The 24,700-nt window shown below is 37.2% G+C and overlaps 1 protein-coding gene across 2 annotated transcripts in view; it reads left to right on the forward strand.

The window, feature by feature from the left end:
* PCDH15 (protocadherin related 15) overlaps positions 1 to 24,700 on the forward strand; it is a 737,973-nt gene that overhangs the window by 515,286 nt on the left and 197,987 nt on the right. For both annotated transcript variants that reach the window (XM_038576025.1, XM_038576024.1), the window contains exon 18: positions 23,538 to 23,843. In XM_038576025.1, coding sequence (XP_038431953.1) covers positions 23,538 to 23,843 — 306 coding nt within the window. The remainder of the gene's footprint in view (positions 1 to 23,537; positions 23,844 to 24,700) is intronic.

The following is a 24,700-nucleotide window of genomic DNA, read 5'->3' on the forward strand; positions in this document are numbered from 1 at the left end:
TTCATTGCAGATAAAAATTAACCATAAGACAGTGAAATTAAATTACCCCAAATTGGTTACTTATGAATGGCTTCATCACTTTTCATTTAATTGAGTTTTTTATCAAATGGAACTAAACAAGTTCTGCTTTGCAGGACATTTCTTTTGAATAGTGGTTAATGTTGGTAGGAGGAAAGGAGGAGGCATGGGCTGAAGAATTGGCAGCATAGTGGTAGAGAGAGGAAATTAAAATAGAAAGCGGGGGTGCCTGGGTGGCTCAATTCGTTAAGTCTGGGACTCTTGACTTTGGCTCAAGTCATGATCTCAGGGTCATGAGATGGAGCCCTACATCAGGCTCCCTGCTCCACAGGTAGTCTACTGGAGATTCTCTCTCTCTCACCCTCTGACCGTGCCCCCACCTGCCTTTCCTCTCTCTCTCTCTCTCCCTCCCTCTCCCTCTCTCTCATAAGTAAATAAATATTAAAAAAAGAAAAGAAATGAAACCAGCATCTTGACAAGATATCTGCACTGCCATGTTCACTGCAGCATTATTCACAATAGCCAAGATATAAAAACAATCTGAGTGTTCATGGACCAATGAATGTATAAAGAAAGGGTGGTATATATGTACAGTGGTATATTATTCAGCCTTTAAAAACGACAAAATCCTTACATTTTTGACAATGGGGGTGAATTTGGAGGGCATTATGCTGCATGAAATAAGCCACACACAGAAAGACAAATATTGTATGATCTCACACATAACTAGAATCTAAAGAAATCAACTCATGAAAGTAGAGAGTAGAATGGTGTTTTCCAGGGGCTAGAGGGTGGGGAAATGGGGAAATGTTGGCCAAAGGGTGAAAACTTTTAGTTAGAAGAGGAGTTAGTTCCATAGATCTTATGTACAACTGATGTATAACTATAGTTAGTAATAATGTAGTAGATTACTTGAAAAGAACACAAATGATAGAAATGTAATAATATCACAATGAGCAGGTTCTTCTTTGTCCTTTTAAACAAGAAATTGTTTTTAAAAAAATTCCAAAAAAGATAAGAATATCTACCTTCCCCTAGGAAATCTTGAATTTATTTGACCCTACTGTCCTCTACGTAACGGGACATATATTTCAGGTGGCACTGTGCATACCTAGACAACATGACATCCTATTTTTGATCTCACTAAAAATGGCGGGTAGTCTTGGTCCTAAAGAGGCTGAAAAAACAGTGTTAAGGCATTGAAATGACATCATTCACAAGAAGAAATTAATGAATTAACACAGTTCAACAAAGTAGCACTGGTTACATAAATTTAGTTGACTTTTCTAAGCAAGTTTGTTTTTCTGATTTTTCTCTTTGATTGTCACTCAGTTGGAAATTGCAAATCCCATGAGCTCAGGGATAATTCACAAGTACGTAAAACCTTCCACAGATTTAATGTGGACACTTGGTACTTTCAATCTTTATTTTTCTTTAAATGTTGTAGATAAAAATATTCAGGGAAAATATCCTAGGAGCACCTGGGTGGCTCAGTCAGTGAAGAGTCTACCTTCAACTAAGGTCATGAACTAAGTTCAGGGTCCTGGGATTGAGCCCCTTGTCAGACTCCCTGCTCAGGGGGGAATCTGCTTCTCCTTCTCCTTCTGTCTCTCTCCTTGCTCATGTTTTCTCTCTGTCGCTAATAAATACATTTTTAAAAAGGAAAAAAAAAGTAGCTATTCTAGAACAATAGCATCATATTTTCCACAATTTTATTTTTTCCTGTATTTGGCTGACTGTCAGCTTTTGAAATGAGAAATGAAAAGAATATCTGGGACCTTGTTAGGATTTCTTGAGAATAAGCAAGCGACAATACGTAAGTGCTAAATGGATTTTTGAGAAATTGTCTGGATTCCACAGACATCTGTGGACATTCAGCTACATTCATTATATAACATTGATTGCAAACATTTTAAAAATAATACTACCATTATTAACATGTACTTATTGCAACATGCCAAGTGCTTCTAGTGGATGAGCTTAGTCAACACTCACAAAATCTGGTGCAGTAGGTACTAACAATATTATCAGTTGACCTGCAGACTCCAAGAAGTGAAACATTCACCACAACCATGTAACTGGCAAGTAGCAGGATCAGTTGCATCAAGGTGTGAGCTACCTAAAGAGCCTGTACTTATCTTAATTGGAGGCAGCCTAAAATTCTGAATAAGAGCACTGAGCATGTCATTAGACAGTCTGAGGTTCAAATTCTATCAGTATCACTTAGCAACTCTAGGACTTGGGACAAATTATCTAATCTACCTGAAACTCATGTTTCCTCATCTACAAAAGGGAGAGAGTTGGTCCAGTTATAGAGTCCTCTAAGGCTTAAAGGAGAGAACCTATAATCCCCCAACTGTAATAACTCTGCGAGGTAGTGTGATTGTAGTAGTAGCAGTGGCAGCAGTATATCTTCCACATTTGATTTTCAGACCTATATTGAGATTTATCTCAGTCTTGATTCAGCCACTTATGGCTTGAACCATTTTGCTGGGCTTCATATCATCCATACATTTCAAAAGCATGTCCTTTATGCCTTCGTAAAAGTGGCTGGCAACGTTGCAGAAGTCTCTAATGACCTACGAAGCTTGTTGCTTACCATCAGAGTCTTGTCTGGTTTGATGTTCAACGTGAGGATGAGTCATCCATCATCAGCTCCAAATCTAAATCACCATTCCTTCATCTAGGAAACATACTTTTTCTGTCTTAACCACCAAGACACTGTCCAGCACAAATGCGACGATAAATATGTAGGATAAATGAATGAATGAAAGCATGTGTGATGGAGTCAAATTAAATCTACCCAAAATTATTTTGTATTTTTAATGCATTGATATATTCTTTCTGATATAGGAATGGGGAAATGTAACATTATTTAAAATAGTTAAATTAATATATCCCGGGGTGGAAACTCAGTTGTAGGCTACAGCATAGCTGTGAACAAAGTGTATTCTCCACTCTTTCAGAATTTATTTTAGATACAGAGGTACAAATGCAAATAATTATATACAACCCCCAGTGAAAAGTGCAGAGACCAGTGTGTATGAAGTGCTATGGGGGTCACAGAAAATGGAAACTAATTTAATTCAACTCTCAGCATTTAAATGCTTATGTAAATATACGTTTAATTTTTTTCATTTAGTTTTGTTTGATAAAAGTAACATTAAAATAACAATATGTTAAAAATAACATTATTTTGCTCTGTATCTGCACAAAAACGTATTTTAGGAAAGTGCTCCACTGAGAAAACATCCGTTGTTTATACTGTGCTTTCTTGCAAGGCAAAAAGGGTTTTCTGTGTCTCCATCTCCTCGGTGTTTATTCTTCCTTTCCATATACTCCAGCAAAGACTTTCTATTTTCAAACAATGTTTAGTATAAAGTGCATACTTCTACCTCAAGGCCTCTTCCCATGGATTTCTTGCCTGCTTCGATTTCTATGAAATCCCAAAAGGTCTGGTTAAAAAGAGATCTGCAACAACAGAATATTGCTTAAGTTTTAGAGCAAATAATTGCATCCAAATCTTCATATACTGACACACTCAGCTTTTATGAAAACTGCCATTGTACGTGGGTAGACATATAAGCTGTATGTGGATCACTGACAATTTTATGTAGAACTCAAAATCCAGGTTTGAAATGTGACTGTTAGTCTGAAGGTCATGTTTTTCCATTATCTTTCTGAACCTTGTAGTATATCCTGACAGGCCATGCTTTTATCAAGTGTCTATTCAGGTAAAATCAACTCAGACAAGGAAGAGGATTGTCTTGGGTTATTTTAGATGCGATTGTTTTCTTTTTGACACTGATGAAGATTAATTTCACTTTATATCTAAGACTAGTGTTCATTACCTTATTAGTTAAGTAAAGTTTATAATTGTTTTTTTTTTTTTTCATGCTTCTGTCATTTTCAGTGAAGTTACTTTTAGGTAATCTGAGCAGATTGGCGTGAAGTGTAGGTTGTAGGGCATGTATAATATGGTATCATAACCTCCCTAGTATATTAATTTTTTTGTAGAAATTAGCAGGCTACTATACTGAACAGAGAGAGCAAGAGAGAAAGTGACAGGGAGGAAAATTGATATAGTAAGAAAGGCACAAGTTTTATAGTGGAAAAGTCTGAGAGGGAGGTTTAGTTCTGCTACTTACTAGCTCTACAAATTGAAAACTTATTTAAATTCTTATAACATCAGTTTTCTGTGACATGAAGGTGATCACAATAATTTTTTATAGTTTTTTTATGTGATGATGAAGAAAGATAATGAACATAAAAGCAACTTTTAAATTAGAAGGCACTAATCAAGTACCTAAATTTCTATGTACATATACAGACATCTACATAATCATGTCAAATGGGCATGTGGCGCTTCATTAATATTTGCATTTAACATCCAACTTTATTCACAGAACATATTTAGTAACAATATAGCAAAGATCGGACACACTTTGTATTTTAGTTTTATTTTTAAATAAGTAATTGTGACATCTTTAAGGACAATTAAGTAACTAGTAGTAGGGAACGTATCTTATGCTTCTGTATATTTAGCACAAAGCAAATTACCTGGAAAATACTATATATTTAATACATGTTGGTAAAATCAAAGATCGATTAAGGTAACAGCTCTGATAATAAGAATACAGAGTAATATAACAACTCCAACCCCCATCAGTTGGCTTTAACCCCCATCAGTTGGGTTAAGGGTTACCTTTTCAAAATTTACAGATTAACTGCAAACAGTGATTTGAGGCAGGGAGCATGTATAAAACACTTTAAAACCTGAATTATTTTCCCACTTTACTGTCATGGCATCTCTGACAGAAGTAAGTGGGAGAGAACTGTAAAATAGCTGAAGAGTAGAATAATTGGGAATTTAAAAAGTGGATTTTTCAGGCCATTTGGCATTCTTTCTAAAGAATTTGGTGTGATGCTAAAATAATAATCCAGGAGGTGCAAGAATGTCATGACCAGAATATTGTTCCTCACCCAACACAAACGCATTTACAAATGTTTCTGATCATAGGTTAATTTATATTTTGCACCACCTCCTTTTGAAGAGGGAGAGTCTTACATCATAAAGGAGGAAATGGTAGCACGTTGTCAGTATGTTTTTCTGCTTAATATAGACTGCATCAATATATTTTCTAGTTTAGTTGGTGGCTGTGGTCATTTCTAGCTTTCATTTATCTGTTCATTGGTTGAATATGTATGAAGGGTCTATTATGTGTGGAGCATAGTGCAGGGACAAATACAAGGGTGTCTGCTCCCCTGGACCTCTCAGGTCACAGTGTGTCAGACACTACGTACATGAACACACCATTAGCTACAAACATCAACATTCTTCAGAGCACAGTGGGGGAACAGAGAGAGGACTCTGTATGTGTATAATCAGGGCCCTCCTGCATATTGAAGACCCCGTGAGGGGGCGCTGTGTGTGCTCTGAACTGAAGGATCAGTGGATTACTGAGAAGACAGCTCCAAATAGAAGAAAATGCAAACACTAAAAATAAAAATAAAAAATAAAAATAGATAAAAAGAATTTGGCATGACAATAAATAACTCAGTAAATAACTCATGAAGGGATGTGTGAAGTGGTGCAGATACATGATGTATGTTGACCTTCTGATTTCCGCCACAAGTCTGAGATGTGGAGGGATTGCAGCAAGACAAGACATTATAGGAACTGATGATTTTTTTTTATTCTTTATTCCTTTTGTAATGATAAACTCTCCATCGGGTTTGAAGGATGATGTGGATAGATTCAAGAAAGAGGGATGTGGAAGATTCTGGAAAGAGGCACAACATAGTTCTGAGAACATGGCCCCTGAGAATGTCAGAGAGAAGTGTGTGCCCTGATGTCTCAGCAGCAGGAGAATGGAGAAGATGAGGGCAGATTTGGACAAGCTGTAGATTTATTTTGAAATGATTACTTCTATGTCTAAAAATAATCAATGAAATTTTATAGCACTGGACACACTGCATTCTGTTTGTCCCGGGACTTTATGGTACGGCTTCCATTGACTTTACTAAAGTTTTGTTTTGTTTTTGTTTTTGTTTTTCACTCTAATATCATCTCAGATGAGCTGGCTGCAGGGTAAGGAGGAATGTGAGTTTTCTGCAACCAAGGTTTTATTTCTCTCACTGAATTCATGTAAGTTCTGAGATGCTGTGTAATAATAATTTCCAAGGGGAGGATTTCCGTGATATGGCTCTTAATTTTAAAAATTAAAATCAGTAAAGTATTTCACAGTGGATTCTAAATTGTTTGCACATCATCTTAACACTTACCTCTGGGCTCCAATCTATCATTAAGCTAGGGCAATTCGTAATGCTACACCAAATATAGCAGCCCCCTCCCCTTAAGAAAGATCACAAACAGATCACATATTAGTGTCCTAAATTCAAATTCAAGTTCTCTTATTTGCTAGCTGTAGGAACCCCCGGACATGTTTCTTAGTTTTTCTGTAATATTCTTATTTGTAAAATGTGGTCAATGATAATTGTCTTACTGAGTGTTTGTAAGAACTAAAATATAGAAAGATGTAAAGTTCACCACATCTAGGAGTTTCACTGTACCACTGTACCAGATTCAAAAGGAAAAAAAAAAAAAGAGTCACATCTCTGGGCAAGGGGGTAGGAGTAGATTGTCATTAGCTTAGGTCAGAACAATCAAACTACAGATTTTGTACAGATACTATCACTCTGTAGATGATTATTTAATTTGAAAGCAATGAATAAGTGATATCGTAATGACTCCAGGTATGCACATGTGCACGTATGCGATTCATTACATTCTGTTAAACAAGGAGTCTTTAATCTTTTCTTTTTTTAAGATTTTATTTATTTGTTCATGAGACTCACAGAAAGAAAGGCAGAGACACAGGCAGAGAGAGAAGCAGGCTCCATGCAGGGAGCCTGATGCAGGACTCGAACCCAGGACCCCAAGATCAAGCCCTGGGCTGAAAGGAGACGCTCAACCACTGAGCCACTCAGGTGCCCCAAAGAGTCTCTGATGTGACAAAAAGGCCATACAGATATAGGCTCATTCTGGTGACTCAGATGCCCCTTCAGGGAGGATGGAATGTTCTAGCTTCCAATGTAGGCAGACATGGTTCAGCAGCAGCTGCTTCAAGGATCACTCAGCTACAAAGAGCTGCTTTGCCCAAGGTCACATCCTTCCCAGTGAAGCCCACATCCTGACTGGTGGCTGAACGTGAGGACCTGGAGGTTTGGCCATTCAGAGTAACTCCAACATGCAGTCCTAACTCCAGGCTCCTCGGGACTAGGCCGGCACTGGTGTTGCTTAATAGTGGAATTTCTTTCTCAGTCCCGTTCTGCTTTCTTCCACTGCTTTCCACATGCATTTATCCTAAAGGTAACCCCAGTAAAACCATTTGCAACTAATTTGCCTCTCATTACTTCCTGGAAACAAAATTTGTCAACAAAGACCCTTCCATAGAAGTGGTTTTCCTCAAGTCCTATAAGAATCAAAGATGGGAGGATATTTTTGTCTTTTTTTTTTTTAATCTAGATACAGACTGCAAAATATATAAATAAAAACAGGCAATATTTCTTTGGCTTGTTTTCTCACTATTTAGTTTATGATATCTCAGAAGGATTAGTTCATTGGGATTCTGAGACCCGGACTGGAAATATTCTCTGTGGGTATCATAATTCACCATGTGGTTATATAGCAAATACAGTCTGTTTTTCACTGTCTTTTTCCCTCTATCTGAACATTTTTATGAGGAGCTCCTTTGAGCCTACAGTCTACTCTAATGTTTTTATGACTCCTCAGTATCATACTCATCCAAGTCCGCACAGACAGATTCCTGTCAAAAGCGATCAGTCTTCGTGAAAGTAGTAAGAGTAATGCTTCCTCTGGGCAAACCAAATCAAAGTGGTTCCAACTTGTCATGTTGGACGATACCTTCAGTTTCCATTTAGATTCTTCAGACTTTAAGTTTGAAATGAGTCAATAACTTTCTTCTTTATTATCTGCAAAGGTTCTTGGCAGATAGATTATAGAGTTTCAGCTTTCAGAGTAATATACTTTATTTTCACTTCCAATTTTTAACTATTTTTTTCTGATTCTTTTATATCACTTAAGCATAGTGACTAGACTGTTGTTGGCCATCAACATAATTTCATAAGATAAATCCCATTATTCTCAAAAAAAACCTTCCACTGAACCAATTACTATTAAACTATTCTTGATATATTGAAACTATCTTAACGCAAAAGAAATATGTCCTGAAGTTTTCCTTTATTTTTGTAAAATCTCCAATCAGGCTTATTTTCTCTCATTTAAGCAAAAACCCAAGGATGTTGATAAAATATGGATCTCTTATAAATTCCTAACCTTTAAAAATCTATAAATATTTCTAATATCCAGGTGAACACCAATACTATCTTAGCAACTTGCACAATGCCCACTGTGGGGTATTCATTCTAAAACACTTGCTGATGGTTGATACAATCAGTAGCTCACAGGGCTGTGCTCTGAAAGTCACAATGGAAGGAAGGTGGCTGGAGAAGGAAGGGCACAGCAGAACTTGATTTCAAACATTTCTCCTTCAAAAGGCAATTGTACATTTTGTGTGTCTTCTCTGGTCCATCTGCACGTTAATGCTACCCTAAGGGAGTAAATAAAGCTGAGTTATTCCTTCTAACTCATTCTAGTCCCTTACTCTAAGTGGATGTGATAGATAAGACAGTAGACAATGTAATTTTCAGTTACTTCCATACATTTTCGGCAGAGAAATGAATAGGAAACATACATTTCTAAACCTACCAATTTGGTGACATCCCAGATTCAGGGAATGGAACATAATTAGGATGGCAAAAGTCGGGGCCTAGCCCAAAGAATGATGAATGATAAAATAAAACCATGGGATCAGAGCCTATATTGGGCATTCACAGAGTAGATGAATAGGAAAAGATTGTGACAATGTATATAAAATGGAGAAAGGCCTTTTCATTTTACATCTGTTATTTGGGAAATAATGTGTGCTTGTGTCTAGTGAAAGGCATTATTCAGAGTCCTTGGGAATTAGGTGATATTTTTCTCTCATTAGGTGGATATCATATTTATTAGACATTTTTATTTCTTTTGTCTTAGATCTGCATCTGATAATCTAATATTTGACTATTCTCCAGAAAATAAAATTATGGAGAATTTCACAGAGAATCCAAACTTACTGTCAATTTTCTCTAGTTTCCATTAATGATTTTCTTCCAGCACCAATACGAGCAAATAATTTGCGAGAGAACATACCATAATAACAAAAAACTATTTAGCAGACAGAAGGGCAGTATTTAGGAATTAGATTATTCTTGCCTCTTTGGGGAAATCCTTGGGCACCTTTATATTTAATCCAAAAAAAATGCCAGACAAAAATAAAATTAAAACGTATGATTCATAAAGAGGATCAGAAAGACATTTGAGAAGAAAATATTATATCCTCAACAAGCATAGAGGAAGCAATTTAGAAGACTTTGCATAAAAGAAAGGAAAGTAGCATGTTGTGTCAGAATCTGACAGATTAGGCGAGCACTAATGAAAACAGAAATGCCTGAGCCAAGCAGATGATCATATAAAATGCAATCCATAAGGTGACATTTTTGTCTTCCCTCCTTCCTTAAGAAGTATCTATTGCCCACATCTCCAGAGATGCCTTGAAAGATTTCTTTACAGAACAGTTTAGGGATATGTTGTAGAAAGTAATGTAATGAGTGCTCAAGGACCAATACTTATATTAAAATGCTTATTTGGGATCCCTGGGTGGCGCAGCGGTTTGGCGCCTGCCTTTAGCCCAGGGCGCGATCCTGGAGACCCAGGATCGAATCCCACGTCTGGCTCCTGGTGCATGGAGCCTGCTTCTCCCTCCTCCTGTGTCTCTGCCTCTCTCTCTCTCTCTGACTATCATAAATAAATAAAAAATTAAAATAAAATAAAATAAAATAAAATGCTTATTTATGGTATTTTAGGAATTTACAGAGGCCTTTGTGTTGACTGGAGCTTCATTCTCAACATCACCTCCAAAATGGGAAAAAAAAATAAGTTATTGAGAGGAAAAAAATGTACTCTTGTTATTTATCACAGATGGTAAACCTACATACATAAACAGATACACAGTGTGTCTCTGGTAGTAACACTGTGTGGAGGAGCAGTTAGGTCCATGGTCCATGGTGAAGGGCGTACAGTGGGGCTCAGGAGCCTGCATGTTCAGGTGTTTCTGAGGGAGGCAGAGAGAGGGCTGAGGGTGGTCAGGTCTGGAAGTAGAGAGAGGATATGGAGCCAGAATTAAGCAGGCAAGAGGCAGCATGGTTAGTCAGGTGAAATCCTCAGTGTAGGGCCTGGAATATGTTTGCCCACAGAGAAAAGATGAGCTTGAAATGTTAGATGAATAGAAGTTAGAGGATGACAAAACAAAATCTAATTCTGATACACAACTTGTCACCATTGCACAAAATGGTGTGATGCACAACAGACACAAAGTGCAGAATTACCCAATGCAAAGAAATAGGGAAAAATACGAAAAGCCCCAGGTCTTCATGTCCCCTTCCAGGACTATATATTTGAGAAAGGTGAAAGCTTGTACAGAAGGAAAATTTCTTCCTCCACTCTTCAAGGCTCTTCCATTAAATTTACCTAAGACATTTTAACAGGAGAAAGAAAAAAAGCAAGTTTTATTACATGTGTATATAGGCCCAGTAATGAAATTGAGACCTAAATAAATGACCAAAATAGGTTTTATACTTTTCAAAGGAACAATACATTTGTGAAAAATGGGTAGGATAAAGAAAACAGGTGTTTGGGAGCTTTAATTAGGAGGGAATCCTAAGCAGAATTTAGGCAGAGATAGTAGAGTAATAAAAAATGTAGTGAGAGTTGTTTTTACAGCTTTCTTGGCTTTACAGTCCCTCTTGATAGTGATAAAGATGTCTTTCTACTTCTTAGTACAGGGAATATTTTTCATAAGAAAGATTTGTTCCCTGCTTTCAAAGGGAGAGGAGGACCTGAGTGTCCTCGCCAGTTGTTCCTTAAGAAATTTATTTAAAATAATCAATATTACCCAAGTGCCCCATCTCGGGGTGACCTGCCCTTGGCTCCTACAATTACTATAGAACCACATAAAGACACTAATGAACATGTAACATTATTTTGTTTATATTTGTTGTATGAAAATGAATGTGAGGAAACTCTTTTCCTGAAGCATCCAAGTCCTAATCTCTGAGTGTTTACCATTTTGTGAAAAATGAATGTTTAAATTTTTTAGTACAGGGCTACATGCTTCTTCCTAATGCTTACTTTTTAATCACCTGGAGTTAATTTACATTCTATTATTAAGAGAGCTGTGGGCTATGTTGTAACTGCTTAAACTGGCTGGCTTAATTTGACATTTGGTTCATTTGCATTAAATATCACCCAACTCTAGAAAGATAGTTTATTTCCATTTGCTTCCTGTCTAGTGTTTTTCTGTAGTTTCTTTTCTTTCTTCTCTCTCTCTTTTTCTTTTCTTTCTTTCTTTCCTTCTTTTTTTTTTTTTTTTTTTTTTTTTTTTTTTGCTTTTCTTCTTTATTTCTGTCCAAGCTCCAGCTTCCAACTGGTCATTTCTTCCCTTGCCAGAGTTTACAGAGTCTTTTCCCTCACAGTGCCTCCCATTATTGATGGGTGGGCAAATTACTTCTATGCTTCATGTTTGACTGAACAACAGGCATCAATAACAACATAAAGTGGTTCATGCTGGGGCACCTGGGTGGCATCATCAGTTACACAGCTGACTCTGAGTTTTGACTCTGGTCATGGTCTCCAGGTCATGGGTGGGGCTCCAGTCTGGCTCCACAATTAGCACAGAGTCTGCTAATTGTGCTGCTTCTTCTCCTTTTGCCCACTGTCCACACCATGTGCTCGCTCTCTCTTTCTCAAATAAATAAATTTTGGAAGGAAGGAAGGAAGGAAGGAAGGAAGGAAGGAAGGAAGAAAGAAAGAAAGAAAGAAAGAAAGAAAGAAAGAAAGAAAGAAAGAAAGAAAGAAAGAAAGAAAGAAAGAAAGAAAGAAAGAAAGAAAGAAAGAAAGAAAGAAAGAGATAAAGAAGAGAAAGGTAGATTTGTGTTCGGTGCAAGGGGGGTCAGAAGCCTGGTTGGAAAGGCTTCTCAAAAAGAGGATAAGTACCCTGGAGGCAGGTTTTGAAGAATTATATAGGATTTACAAACAGAAAACTATCAGGGAAAGTAGGAGAGATTGGTATGTTTCAAGAACAATGAGGATGGTGAACCATATTATTGTTTCCCAGTTTGTTCTGTGCCACACTGTGAGAGCATGTGCATCCCCAGCATGGCATCAGCCTTGCCATACAAAGCTTGTCTTGACCAGCCAAGAGGGGGTATAGGTGATATGTTCCACTTTCAACCAGAAGCATAGAGAGATGTGGCTTGGTTATCTCATCTCTCTTTTTTTTTTTTTCCCCTTGGTCACATGAATGGCATGTTCCTATAAAGGCTGCTCCTTCTGCCTCTTTCCCAGAGTGGAGACCATCAGAATAGAGCTGCAAGGAATTCGGGACTGATGCTGCATATGTGAGAAATAATCAATTATGGCTGAGATACATGTGTCTCCATTCATTTGTCGATGAACATTGGGGCTCTAGCCATAGTTTGGCTGTTGTGGACTTTGCTGCTATAAACACTGACCCTTCGGATCACTACATATGTAGTTTTGGGGTAAATACCTAGTAGTACAAGTGCCAGGTTGTGCGGAGGCTCTATTTTCAATTGTCTTGCCTTTTTGCAACGACATAGAACTAGAGGGTATTATGCTAAGCAAATAAGTCAATCAGAGAGAGACAATTATCATATGATCTCATTCATATGTGGAATTTAAGAAAACAGAGGGGAAAGGGGGAAACAATAGGGGCAAAGAGAAAAAAAATAAGACAAAAATCAGAGAGGAAGACAGACCATAAGAGACCCTTAATCATAGGAAATGTCCCCTGAGGGGGATCCCTGGGGGGCTCAGCTGTTTAGAACCTGCCTTCAGCCCAGGGCATGATCCCAGAGTCCTGGGATCGTGTCCCACATCGGGGTCCCTGCAGGCAGCCTCCTTCTCCCTCTGACTGTGTCTCTGCCTCTCTCTCTGTCTCTCTCTCTCTCTGTCTCTCATGAATAAATAAAATCTAAAAAAAAAAAAAACGGAAAGGAAACAAACTGAGGGTCACTGCAGGGGGGGTAGGGATGGGGTAACTAGTTGATGAGCACTAAAGAGGGCCCTTGATGCAATCAGCACTGGGCATTATATATGACTGATGAATCACAGCTCCACCGCTGAAACTGATGATACATTGTATGTTGATTAATTGAATTCAATTTTTAAAAAGGGGGAGAAAAGAAATAAGCATCAATGGTAGCAGACCATTGAGTGTCAGAAGTGTGTGAAAGCTGATATACAATAAGTAAACTATTTCAGCTAAAGTGTGCGGTTGGTATCAAAGGGTAAGTTACAGGAGATAAGTACAGAAAGGTTAGCATGAGACCCTGGAGTGTTCAGAGAAAATGTGATTTACTCCGTAACTGGTAGTAGTTGCTTTGGCTCTTGGTAGATTCAACAAAACTTTCAAAAAAGGCACGTATTGCCGGATGAAAGGAAGTCCTCAATTCGACATTTATTCAGCAAATATCCGTTGACCACTTAGGAAGAATAAGCATTAGAAAGTCACAATGAGCAATTATTTCTTAGGCCCTCAAGTTGTAGCCAGGGAAGTGCAGGAGAAAAACGGGTAACTGCATTATGTTGCAGAGCTAAATACAAAGGGAATAGCGGGCGATCTTAGTGGTTGGGTAGCTGTCCTGCCTGGGGGGCCAGGGAATGGCATTCCAGGGCCCTTAAAGATAGTTTAATTGAGGTTTTTCTCCTTGGTAGAGTGCAAAGAATTTAAAAACCCTAAAAAAGACATAGGTTTGGAGAAAAATATGGGCAGCTGTCAAATCTTTTATGCAGGGAAATACTATTTACTGATTTCTCTGGGTAGAATTTATCTTTTCAGATTTGGAAGGATGGCCTGCAGTAATGACAAGTAAGAAAATGTTTAGTGTGAAATAACTCTCATGCCCCTTTCAACTCTCACTATAACGATTTTAAATCCTCACAACTTATGATCAGGTTATGATGAGTCACCCATTGACATATGCATTTGTTTCCCAATCCGTGGTGAAATCACTTTAAAATGCGACTCAAAGTTATCATCTCTTCTACTTTCCCGTGGAATGTAGTTTTGATTTTTACAAAAACGCAACTAAGCTTTCTCAAGCCAGACATTGCTAACATTTCTCAATGTGGCAGTGTCCATAAAGTCATCAGACACACATTTTCATAGAAATCCCTCTATCATGTGAGAATACTACCTTAATTTATGCATGAAAATCCTTAAATATTCATCATTTTTGTTTATAATAACTAAAGCGCTCTTCCCTTTCCGCTATTTATCATCTGTTCGTGTAAGGTTTCCTTCTATTTGTATTTATTGCACTAAAAACAGTTTACGGACAGGCTTCATGATCTTTCACATATGAATTCTTTAATTATTGCAGACAACAAATTGTCAGAAAAAAAATGTTGAAAACAGCAATGTTAATAGAACCCAGTATACCCACTATACCAAATTAAATATGATTCCAAAGAAAACGAAATGTATAAATAAGCCAAATAAAAATAAACTGATGTTTCCTACCAAAAAATATTCTTTAAGAACTGTAGGATGGGGCATCTGGGTGGTGTAGTTAGCGAAGCATTGATTCGGTTTCTGTTCAGATTGCTATCTTGGATTCATGAAATAGAGCCTCCCTTTTGAGCTCCATGTCCTGTGGAGTCTACTTGAGATTCCCTCTCCCTCCTCCTCTGTTCCTCCTACTCATGTTCTCTCTCTCTCTCTCTCTCTCTCAAATAAATAAATATATCTAAAAAAATAGAAACTTAGGACAGAATGGAGGTTTTTTTTTAAATATAGTTTCTAAGTAGATATTGAAAAACCTGTAGCCATCACCATGCTATTTTTAACTGATTACTTAGTATGACCCAAGCATGCTGCAAGTATCTTCCACTCTCATGAGAGACAGTGAGATAGATATTTGTCATCGTCATCATCATTATTTCAAAGATGAAGGTTGGAAGCTGATAGTGACTGACTCCCCAAAGTGACAGGGTTTGAGGGTTTGAGAAAAGTTTGGCTTCTAACCCAGAGCCGAGGCCTGTAAGAAATCATAAGTTTATATATGGGTTTTCCGGATTCTTAGGGATTCAGTACTTGAGAGTTCCAATATTTGATTATAAAAATTATTCGTTATGGTTATGATTTTAGTGATTTGAGCTCACATACACTTGCTACCTGCTAGACAGTTGGTCTCTTCACCATGGCTCAGTAATGAATATAAAGCATCTGCATGGAGAGAGGAATATTTCACCAACAGCTTGACTCACTCACTTTTGTCTCTTTTTACACTGATAATCACAGCCCTTGATATACCTTAGCTTCCTGGAAGAATTAAAGACAAATATCGTATATCTTTTTGAAGTTGTTAGGTGATTTAAAAAATGCATTTCCATTAGTCATGTCATTAAGGATGCCTTGCTCCACTATTTCTGACCCCCGGTTCAACAGCTTCTGTGTTTCCCACCTGTAGGTGAGAAAGGAGCTCATATCCTCTCCTCATTGCTGTAAAGGACAAGCAGAAAGTAGAACTAAGCTCCCTCCCGGCTTCACACTGGGCTAATTAGGTGCCACATTGGGAGTTCACACTTCTCTAATAGCTGTGTTTTCTTCTTGTCCTCAATGTTCTCCATATGGACTTGAGTTTTGTGAGAATAAACAAACTATTTTATATCTAAACATTAATCCTAACGGGCATGATTACAAAACATATTTTAAATCAGAATTAATCACTGAAAATATGCACAAGTAGTCTATCCAGAGACTTCTCGATGGAAGAGGTTATAGATCTCAGACTGTCCTGTGAGGCTTTGTCCCAGGATTTTCTGGCCATGTGAGAGGCAGGCTTTTAGGTCTCCATAGAATTAGTAGCCCCCAGTGTAGCGCTTCTTCTTCAATTGTTGTGATAGAATGCACGGCAGGCCACTCTAAAAAGATAATGAGGAAAAGAACAGATGAATATAATGTGTAAAAGATGCATTTTTCAGCTCTACTTTCAAGTGGTATGCTACACCATGGTGCCTGACAACTATTTGGTAGATGCTCTTATATATCATCTGATTTCTTTCTTAAGGAAGTACTTGGTTACTCTATCCTAACTTTGATTTTGATGATTAAAGACTTTCCAGAAGTTTTTCTAGCAAACATTCAAAGTTTTATCTAGTGAGGTCTTTATTTGACCTCGCATCATCAGCCAATTTCCCAAACAATAGGCATTCACAAAGTAACTGCAAATCAGGCCCCATGGTAAGGGGTATATCACAAAATGTGTTAACCGTGGACAGATGATTATAAAGTCGCAGCTATTACTGTTCTTCGCTTTGAGGTAGTACAAGAGAAGAGGAGATGTGTGATTTTTCTTATTAACCATTTTAATTAACTTTTAATTGATTTCTGGGAAGATAAATGGTTTCATTATAGTATCACACACTGAGCTCCTTGGCTAGATATTAAACCTCGGTGCAAACTTCCTGACAGTACTGCTGATAATAAGGGACTTTATGTTTGGTTATCTTGTCTAACATCTACATACTCATCTATAATAGTAAATAAATGCAACTACTTGGCTTAGGCAGCTCGTGTCACTTAACTTGCATGACCTTATTTATACTCCTCCATGCATTAAGAGACGGAAAAGGAAGGAAGTAGATTTTATAAACATTCTAGTTCCTTTGTCTCTATTAGATGTGAGTGTCAGTGACCTTACAGTCTTTAGAGGATTTTCCTAGAAATTTTAGTCTTTTGCTCCATAAGCATCAAGTGTACCTCCTTTCATGGCAGCTAGACATTCGGTGAATTAAATTGTTGGCAAATTGGGTCAAAACGTGTATGTGGGGGGAGGTGGCTGAGGGGCACTGATTATTACTGAACATATTACCCACATTTTATACTTCAGCTGACTTTGAGTTATGAGGACGCCCCCCGCAACATTTATTTTCAGTCAACCCATTGGATATGTATTTGGATCTTTTCTTTCTACAAGTCAGCCTATTGTGTTTTCAAAAGCTCCAATACATGAAGAGTAATGAGACAAGTTCCTTCCGAAAGGGCCTGTGGTTGTGGGACTAGGGTTTAAAGTAAATGTGATACAAAGAGGCCTTTGTCAAGGATATAATTTTGATCTGTGATGTGATCTCCAAATGCTGGGACTTTTCCTACAAGAGGAAGACCTGAGGTTGGGATTTGAAGAATGGGTGGATGATTGGAATTTCAGAGGTGAACAAGGAACTGTTGTGGCAAGCCTTGAGGGAAATGTCAAAATGTAGAGAATTGATTTGCCTTGAGCAGAGAGCTCGTACAGGAGAGTGCATAGTAAGGGAAGCTGAAAAGGTGGGGTGGGGAGATGTCAGGCAGAGGTCCCTCAGCTTCTTTCTGTAGTTTGGACAATATGTTGAAAGGAGGAGACCTTTCTGTCACTTGGAATTTCTTAGTCTGGTGTCTAAGGGGTCTGCCTTGAGAACGTCACCTCATTCACTAAAATAGTAATGACACATCAGGAATTATGAAGTCATAAAACATTTCAAATTTTCTTTAATCTCATTTGCCCAAATTTGTTTATTTGAACCCAGATGTTCCTGTCTTTCTTTACTTCCTCTAACTTTTTCCCCTGGGGGAAAAAAAAATACCCGCATTCTAAGGGACATTACCTAACATTCCATAAAATGTATCATAAAGAAAACTCACACCCAGAGTTATTTTATCAAAGCCATGACTGAAGCCCAATATTTCTTTCTCTCCCCATGGCCTTTTCTATCAATTTCTACCATTTGAAAAAACTTGTCACTGTCCTGCTGAAAGCATATATTCTTTTGATTAGGTTTTCTCTACCATTTATTATTTCACTATAGTCCATTTTCAGAATCCCAACGTGGCTGAGAATATATGTCATGACCATAGTCATTTTCAAGTGTGTCCTAGAGAATAAAGAGTGCAAAGGAGAAATACTATGTGAAAATTTTCATGCACAGATTATTAAAGGGAAGTCTTGTTCTTGCCATTGCTCAGTGAGTTGTAGCAGTATTTAACAAATTGTATGTCCATTTGAGATATTAGTAAGTATTCTGCTAAACAAGCAGCAGTGAAAAAAGGTGTGCTATGAAATTCACTTGGAAACTGTGCTATAAACACCTGTGGGATTTGAAGATAATAATAGCAAACATCCTGTAGCTTTCTCAGGTTCCTCTCCTCTGGCAGATGGATTTCACTGATTTTGGAGGGAAAGGGGCTTAGTGTGGAGGCCAGGTGGGTTGAATAATGCTGCACACTACAGCTAAACTCACCCACCCATCTCCTCTTGTCTGGGTGAGGCTGGAATTGTTGGTCTCCATGGGGAGGAGCTCATATGGCTAAATGGGCAAACCACAGGATGTCTCTGCAAACAGATCTTAAAGAAGAGAGTGACCCAAATTCTTCCTACCCAATTCATCACTCTTAACTGGAAGAGGGAAGAGACAGGGCAGTTGTCTTACTAAAATGTCCTTCTGCTTAGCAAGATGAAACATGAGAGGAAGAAGTTCCTATTCAACAATCCTAAATAACTTTTTTAATAAAAACGCTTCTCTGAGTCCATGTGCATTGGGGAGTACCCAAGGGAAAAGATGGTTAATGTGGCAGTTTGCTGCCGTCATGATGCCAGCACTGCAGGTGGTTCCTTCTGAAATGGAGGTCTGTTCTTACCTCCCAGTCCCTTGTCAGAACAAGTGTCCTCACAGTCTAGTACACCAGCCCTTTGCAAGCATGAGTTGTTACAATCATTTGTGAAGTCTTGCTACCAATGTAGGTACTACATTTGCATTGTTACAATAGCAATTATTAAGTTGAATCTATACTCATGTCCATTTGCTTAAATTTGCAAATATTTTCTTCAACGTAATGGAAAAGTGGCATTGCAACTCTAGGAAATCCTTCTGTAGCTATAGTTTATCTTGTTCATGTTATAATTGGTAATCTGTACCATGTTTGTGAATCTCATCTCTTCCGTGTGTAATGGTAGGAAAAGGGATTCAAAACTACTCTTTACTTTAGAGTTGAGATAGCTGAGACCTAGAGAGAAAAAGTGATATACCAAATTTAATGACACTAAAAAATAGTATGTTGGAAACACTGAGACCCATCAGCACATATACAATATAGCAATTTCTTCTTATTAAGAGTCATCTGCCATCTTAACCTGCATAATCCCTCTCTGTCCTTCCACAAAATGCTAAAAGTACAAAAATACTTACTTGTTATATGTTTGTTTGGGTCATGATTAAATACCAGTGTGTTCTTCTAAAAAATGGTGTTTTTAAGCATAGACATGGAATCAGTACTTCCATCAATGTGATCAAAGCCCTAGATGCAATTCCAATAAGTCCATAGGTTCGGTTTTCAAATTCTTAACCAAAATCATAAACGATAATAAAGCAAGACTCAAAAACCAAACAATAACTATACAATGAATAAAATTTAATAATTCTAACAGCTACTACATAGCAATGCTATTCATTTATATTCATTTATATTTGTTAGTATATTTGTTAGTATATATTGCATTCATTTATATTTGTTATATATATATATATATATAAAATTTGTTTATGATTTTGAGTATTTATTGCATGCCTACTGTGTACCAGACATTATAGTAGGCATTGAGCATTCAGCGAAAACAGAAAATCCCAGACTGTACTCAATATGGCTTACCTTGTTCTAAAGGGGAAACCAGTTCTTAAACAAATAAGCTCACTGATAACTATATAATTTAAAATTATCGAAAGGGGAATAAGTGATAGGTATATGGAGCTTTTGGTATATACAACAGGAGAGTCTGATGTCAGATCATTTTCTCTTTCATGAAAGGTCTTTCTGAAGAGATATAACTGAGAGATAAGAATTAACAAGTAATTTAGTGATCTAATCTGTGGTTGGTGGTGGCTCAGACCAAGGTGTTTAGGACTGAGATATATATACGGATGGAAGCACCATATTATGGGTAGATAGGGGTTATTCTATAAATGACATTATGTCTTGGGCTTTGGGACTTAATATATATATGTATCTTACAGCTTGGAGCTGAGCTTCATACATAGTATTAAATAACCTTTTCCCAGGAAGCCTGGGTGGCTCAGGGGTTGAGCATCTGCGTTCAGCCCAGGGCATGATCCTGGAGTCCTGGGATTGAGTCCCACGTCAGGCTCCCTGCGTGGAGTCTGCTTCTCTCTCTGCCTATGTCTCTGCCTCTCTCTGTGTGTGTGTCTCTATGAATAAATAAATAAAATCTTTAAAAAAGTAAAAAAAGAAACTTTTCTCAAATAACCAGGTAAATGGATAATTGAGAAGATAAAAAGAGATTTCAGAAATATCTACTTTTGTTGTTTTTTTTTTTTTAGTAAGTGGAGAGCTCTTCTTTAAAAAAATAAAGATTTATTTATTTATTTGAGAGAGAGTGGGCACAAGTGGGGGTGGGGCAGAGGAAGAGGGAGTATCTCAAGCAGACACCCCACTGAGTGCAAAGCCCAACACAGGGCTGTCTCATGGCCCTGAAATCATGACCTGACTGAACTGAAATCAAGAGCCAGATGCAAAACTAACTTCTCCACCCAGGAAGCCCTCTAACTTTATTTCTTATATAACCTGTTATGTTGACAGAAGGACCATTAACTAAAATGGGGAAGGTTGGTGGTGAACAAGATTTGGAAACAGAAGTAAATATTCCAGAGTTTAATCAGGGGCACGTCAACTTCTGATTCCAAGCCAGACAGAATAATGGCCCCCAAATATGCCCTATATATGAATATATTATCTTACATGAGAAAAGGAACATTGTAGATGTGACTATGGTTGAGGATCGTATGATAGGAAGATGATTCTGGATTGTCTACGTGAAACACAATGCAATCATGCAAGCCCTTGAAAGTGGAAGAGGATGGCAAGAGAGTGGGTCAGGGGGATGAGATGGGAGAAGAAAAAGGAGAGGGTCACAGTGTGAGAAGGACTCTACCCACCATTGCTGGCTTTAAAGATGGAAGAGATGGCCATGGGCCAAGACTATGGCTGGCCTCTAGAAGCTGGGAATAGTCTTCATATGACAATCAAAAAAGGAGGTGAGGCTCTCAATCCTACAACTCAAGGAATTTAGTCAACATTACAAAGAGCAAGGAACTCCAGTAAGGGAGCTTCCCCTACAGCCCCTAGAAAGAAACACAGCCTTGCCTGTACCTTGATTTTAACCTTGTGAGACCCATGCTGAACTTCTGACTTACAGAGCTATACAATAAAAACTTGTGTTCTGTAAACTGCTAAATTTGTGGTCATTTGTTACAGCAGCAATAAAAAAACTAACACAGATATGTATGAGGCATTCTACTGGAGATATCAGCTAAGCAACTAGCAGCATATAAAACAATGTGTACACAACACCTGCATATACACGTGTGCACACACATAGCCACATAAGTCACACTGAATCCATATGTAATACGTCTTACATTATATGGATGAATAAAAAAATTTGAACAAGAATCATTTAAATTACAGGTTATATAAATGATTTATTTTGTGATCTCAAGAAATCCCACAGACAGAAAAGTCACTGGATGTTCCAGGAATGTGGGTGTTAAGAAATAAGACCTATTTATATTATATTATCAGATTATGTTTTTTTTCTATTTACTTATGTAGTGATTTCAGACAAAAAGTAAGGGTTCCCCCCCACACCAAGGGGGTTAGTGTTGTCATTTGGTTTTTCTTCTAAATGAGAAGCTAGACTAATTTGTCAATAACTTGTATGGACAATGCTAGGCACAATGTCAATGTGGAAGAATGTATGTCTATGGAAAGTCTTCAACTTGGTCACTGTGTTTCTTCCTCTTTGGGCTTCCAGCAATCTGTCCTCCATCAGTTCTCAGGCTTAAACATTGGGCATTTGTATTTTGATGAGTCAAAGGGGCAAAACCTACTGGAACGTTTGGCATTATGACATAGAAAAGGAGCACAATTGCAAATATGACTTCCACATCTTGGACTTTACCATTTCAAACATTCATCAGTGCCCTGATGTGCTTTGCCAGAGTTTGTAAAACTAGATACACGTCTGCATCAAGACTGCTAAAATACACCTCCTTTCATTCCAGGCTTTCTGGAGTGTAGGTGATTGTATTGTGTGCCTAGATCATAGTGCAGTCAAGTGTCTTATTTTCCTTCCTTTCCTTAGTAACAGTTTAGGGTAGAATTATATAAGACTTCATGGCTCCTAGGATTTACTCTAGTTTCTTTGAAAGACAATGACAAAAAAAAAAAAAAAAAGAAAAAGAAAAAGACAATGACATTATTTAATGCAAAATGCACAAGTTGATAATGAGAGTCATAATTTATATCATTGTTGGGTTTGGATAAGATCAATTCTCATAACACTGACTATTCACTCAAAATTTACACATTTTATTTGATGTAAAGTGATTTTTAGGTGACTTAAATTGTTTAGTTAATATGTTATTATAATATCATTAATTTTCAGTTATCATTTGGAGATTGTATTCCAAAATTAAGGATGAGACTCTTGCAGGTGCTTTGCAGTTAGGATACTTTTACTCCCATTTGGGTTTGGGAGCAGATTTGGTTTTAAATCTCAGTTTCATGTGTTTATTTATTCAAACATTCATTAATTCCACAAAAATGTATCAGATTGCTTTATACATACCAAGAACTGGGGCACTGCATATTTATTTCTTATGTAACTCCAAGCAAGAGCTTTAAATTCCATAAGCCACAGTTCTCACACTTGCAAAATGGGACAATTATATTTATTCATAAGAACATGGTGAGGATTAATTGAGATATATAGTGCCTGAAAAAATATATATGAAAATTAATATATAAAGTGTTTGAACAAAAACTATAGCATGGTATGTTGTCATCTAGTGCATTAAGTTAAATTAATTAAAAACTAAATGTTTTTTTCCTGATTTCGAATTAAAAAATGTTAAAGGAATGATAGTAGAGGGAAACTCCAAAATTTTCACAATGTGAGTTTTCTGACATAATACGATATTGTTATTGCTGTGATATTATCAATTTATGTCATGGTCATTTTGAATGACGAATAATTAATTAAACTCTAGTGGATTACGGGATTACGTTTCATGTCCCATATCTTTGCCAAATCTTCATCATTATTTTTTTTAAGTTTTCTCCCTAGAGAAAAAATAATATTCAATTGAAAAGATGCTGTAATTTGTCAACTATCCCCTGCTAGCAGGGCAAGATAACAAAATATAGTGTGAAAAAAGGATGACTAAACATACTCTGTGAATTGCTTTGTGTTTAATTTCTATTCAGGCAACAGACCCTGATGCTGGAATAAATGGGCAGGTGCACTACAGTTTGGGCAACTTCAATAATCTCTTTCGCATCACGTCCAATGGGAGTATTTACACAGCAGTGAAGCTGAACAGAGAAGTCAGGGACTCCTACCAGCTTGTCGTTGTGGCAACCGATGGAGCGGTACACCCTCGCCACTCAACTCTAACACTGGCAATCAAAGTTCTGGATATTGATGACAACAGTCCTGTGTTCACCAATTCAACGTATACTGTCGTCGTGGAAGAGAACCTGCCAGCTGGGACCACCTTCCTTCAGATAGAGGTGTGTGCAGGAAGCATAAATTTCCTGAATTCCGCATTATAAGATCTGCCATTAGGGTGAGGCTGCAGATAAAAACACAGCTCATCCCAGTTAAGTTCTAATTTCAGGTAAACGAGTAAATTTATAATAGAAGTATCTTTCAAATATTGTGTATTATATTTTTGCTAATTATATCCCTGCTTTAGGGATACCCCAGTAATGAAGAGAAGAGGTACATTTCCAAAAAATCAAATAACACATCTTCATACATTTTTTTAATTTACAAAATTAATGTTAAATACTTATTATAAAAAGTGAATCCCATAGTCTGTAAAGAAAGAAAATCAATATAATCTCCCACTTTGTACCTCCAGAGTACTTAGTATTAAATTGTTATGTGTGTTCTGTGACATTTATCTTTGTGTTCACAAAATATCAAATAAAATATTTCAATATTTACATATATGTAAATACATGTGTATGCAGCTGTGTGCACATATATATGTATATACTCAAATATTCCCATATTTACACATATATAAATATTCATTAATGCAGGTATGGACATATGTATGTATGCATTATATATTCACATAAATGTTTCCATAGTTAATATATGTAAATGTGCATTATGAGGGTTGTGCATATATGTCCATGCATATATTTAAATACATATTTGCATATATGTAAATAACCATTGTACATTGGCAATGCAATATTTATATATACACACACACACACATAGAAATTTTCTCTGTATTTCACAGAAACGGGACATTGCTGAACCCATTATTTTTTTCACTTTCAATGCACAACTGGCATCCTTCCATAGGTCCGACTCCCCTTTTGAACAGTGTCCCCACATCCAAGCCTCTTTT

Source organism: Canis lupus, chromosome 26 (genome assembly GCF_011100685.1).
Source record: "Canis lupus familiaris isolate Mischka breed German Shepherd chromosome 26, alternate assembly UU_Cfam_GSD_1.0, whole genome shotgun sequence".
Classification (NCBI taxonomy): Eukaryota; Metazoa; Chordata; class Mammalia; order Carnivora; family Canidae; genus Canis; species Canis lupus.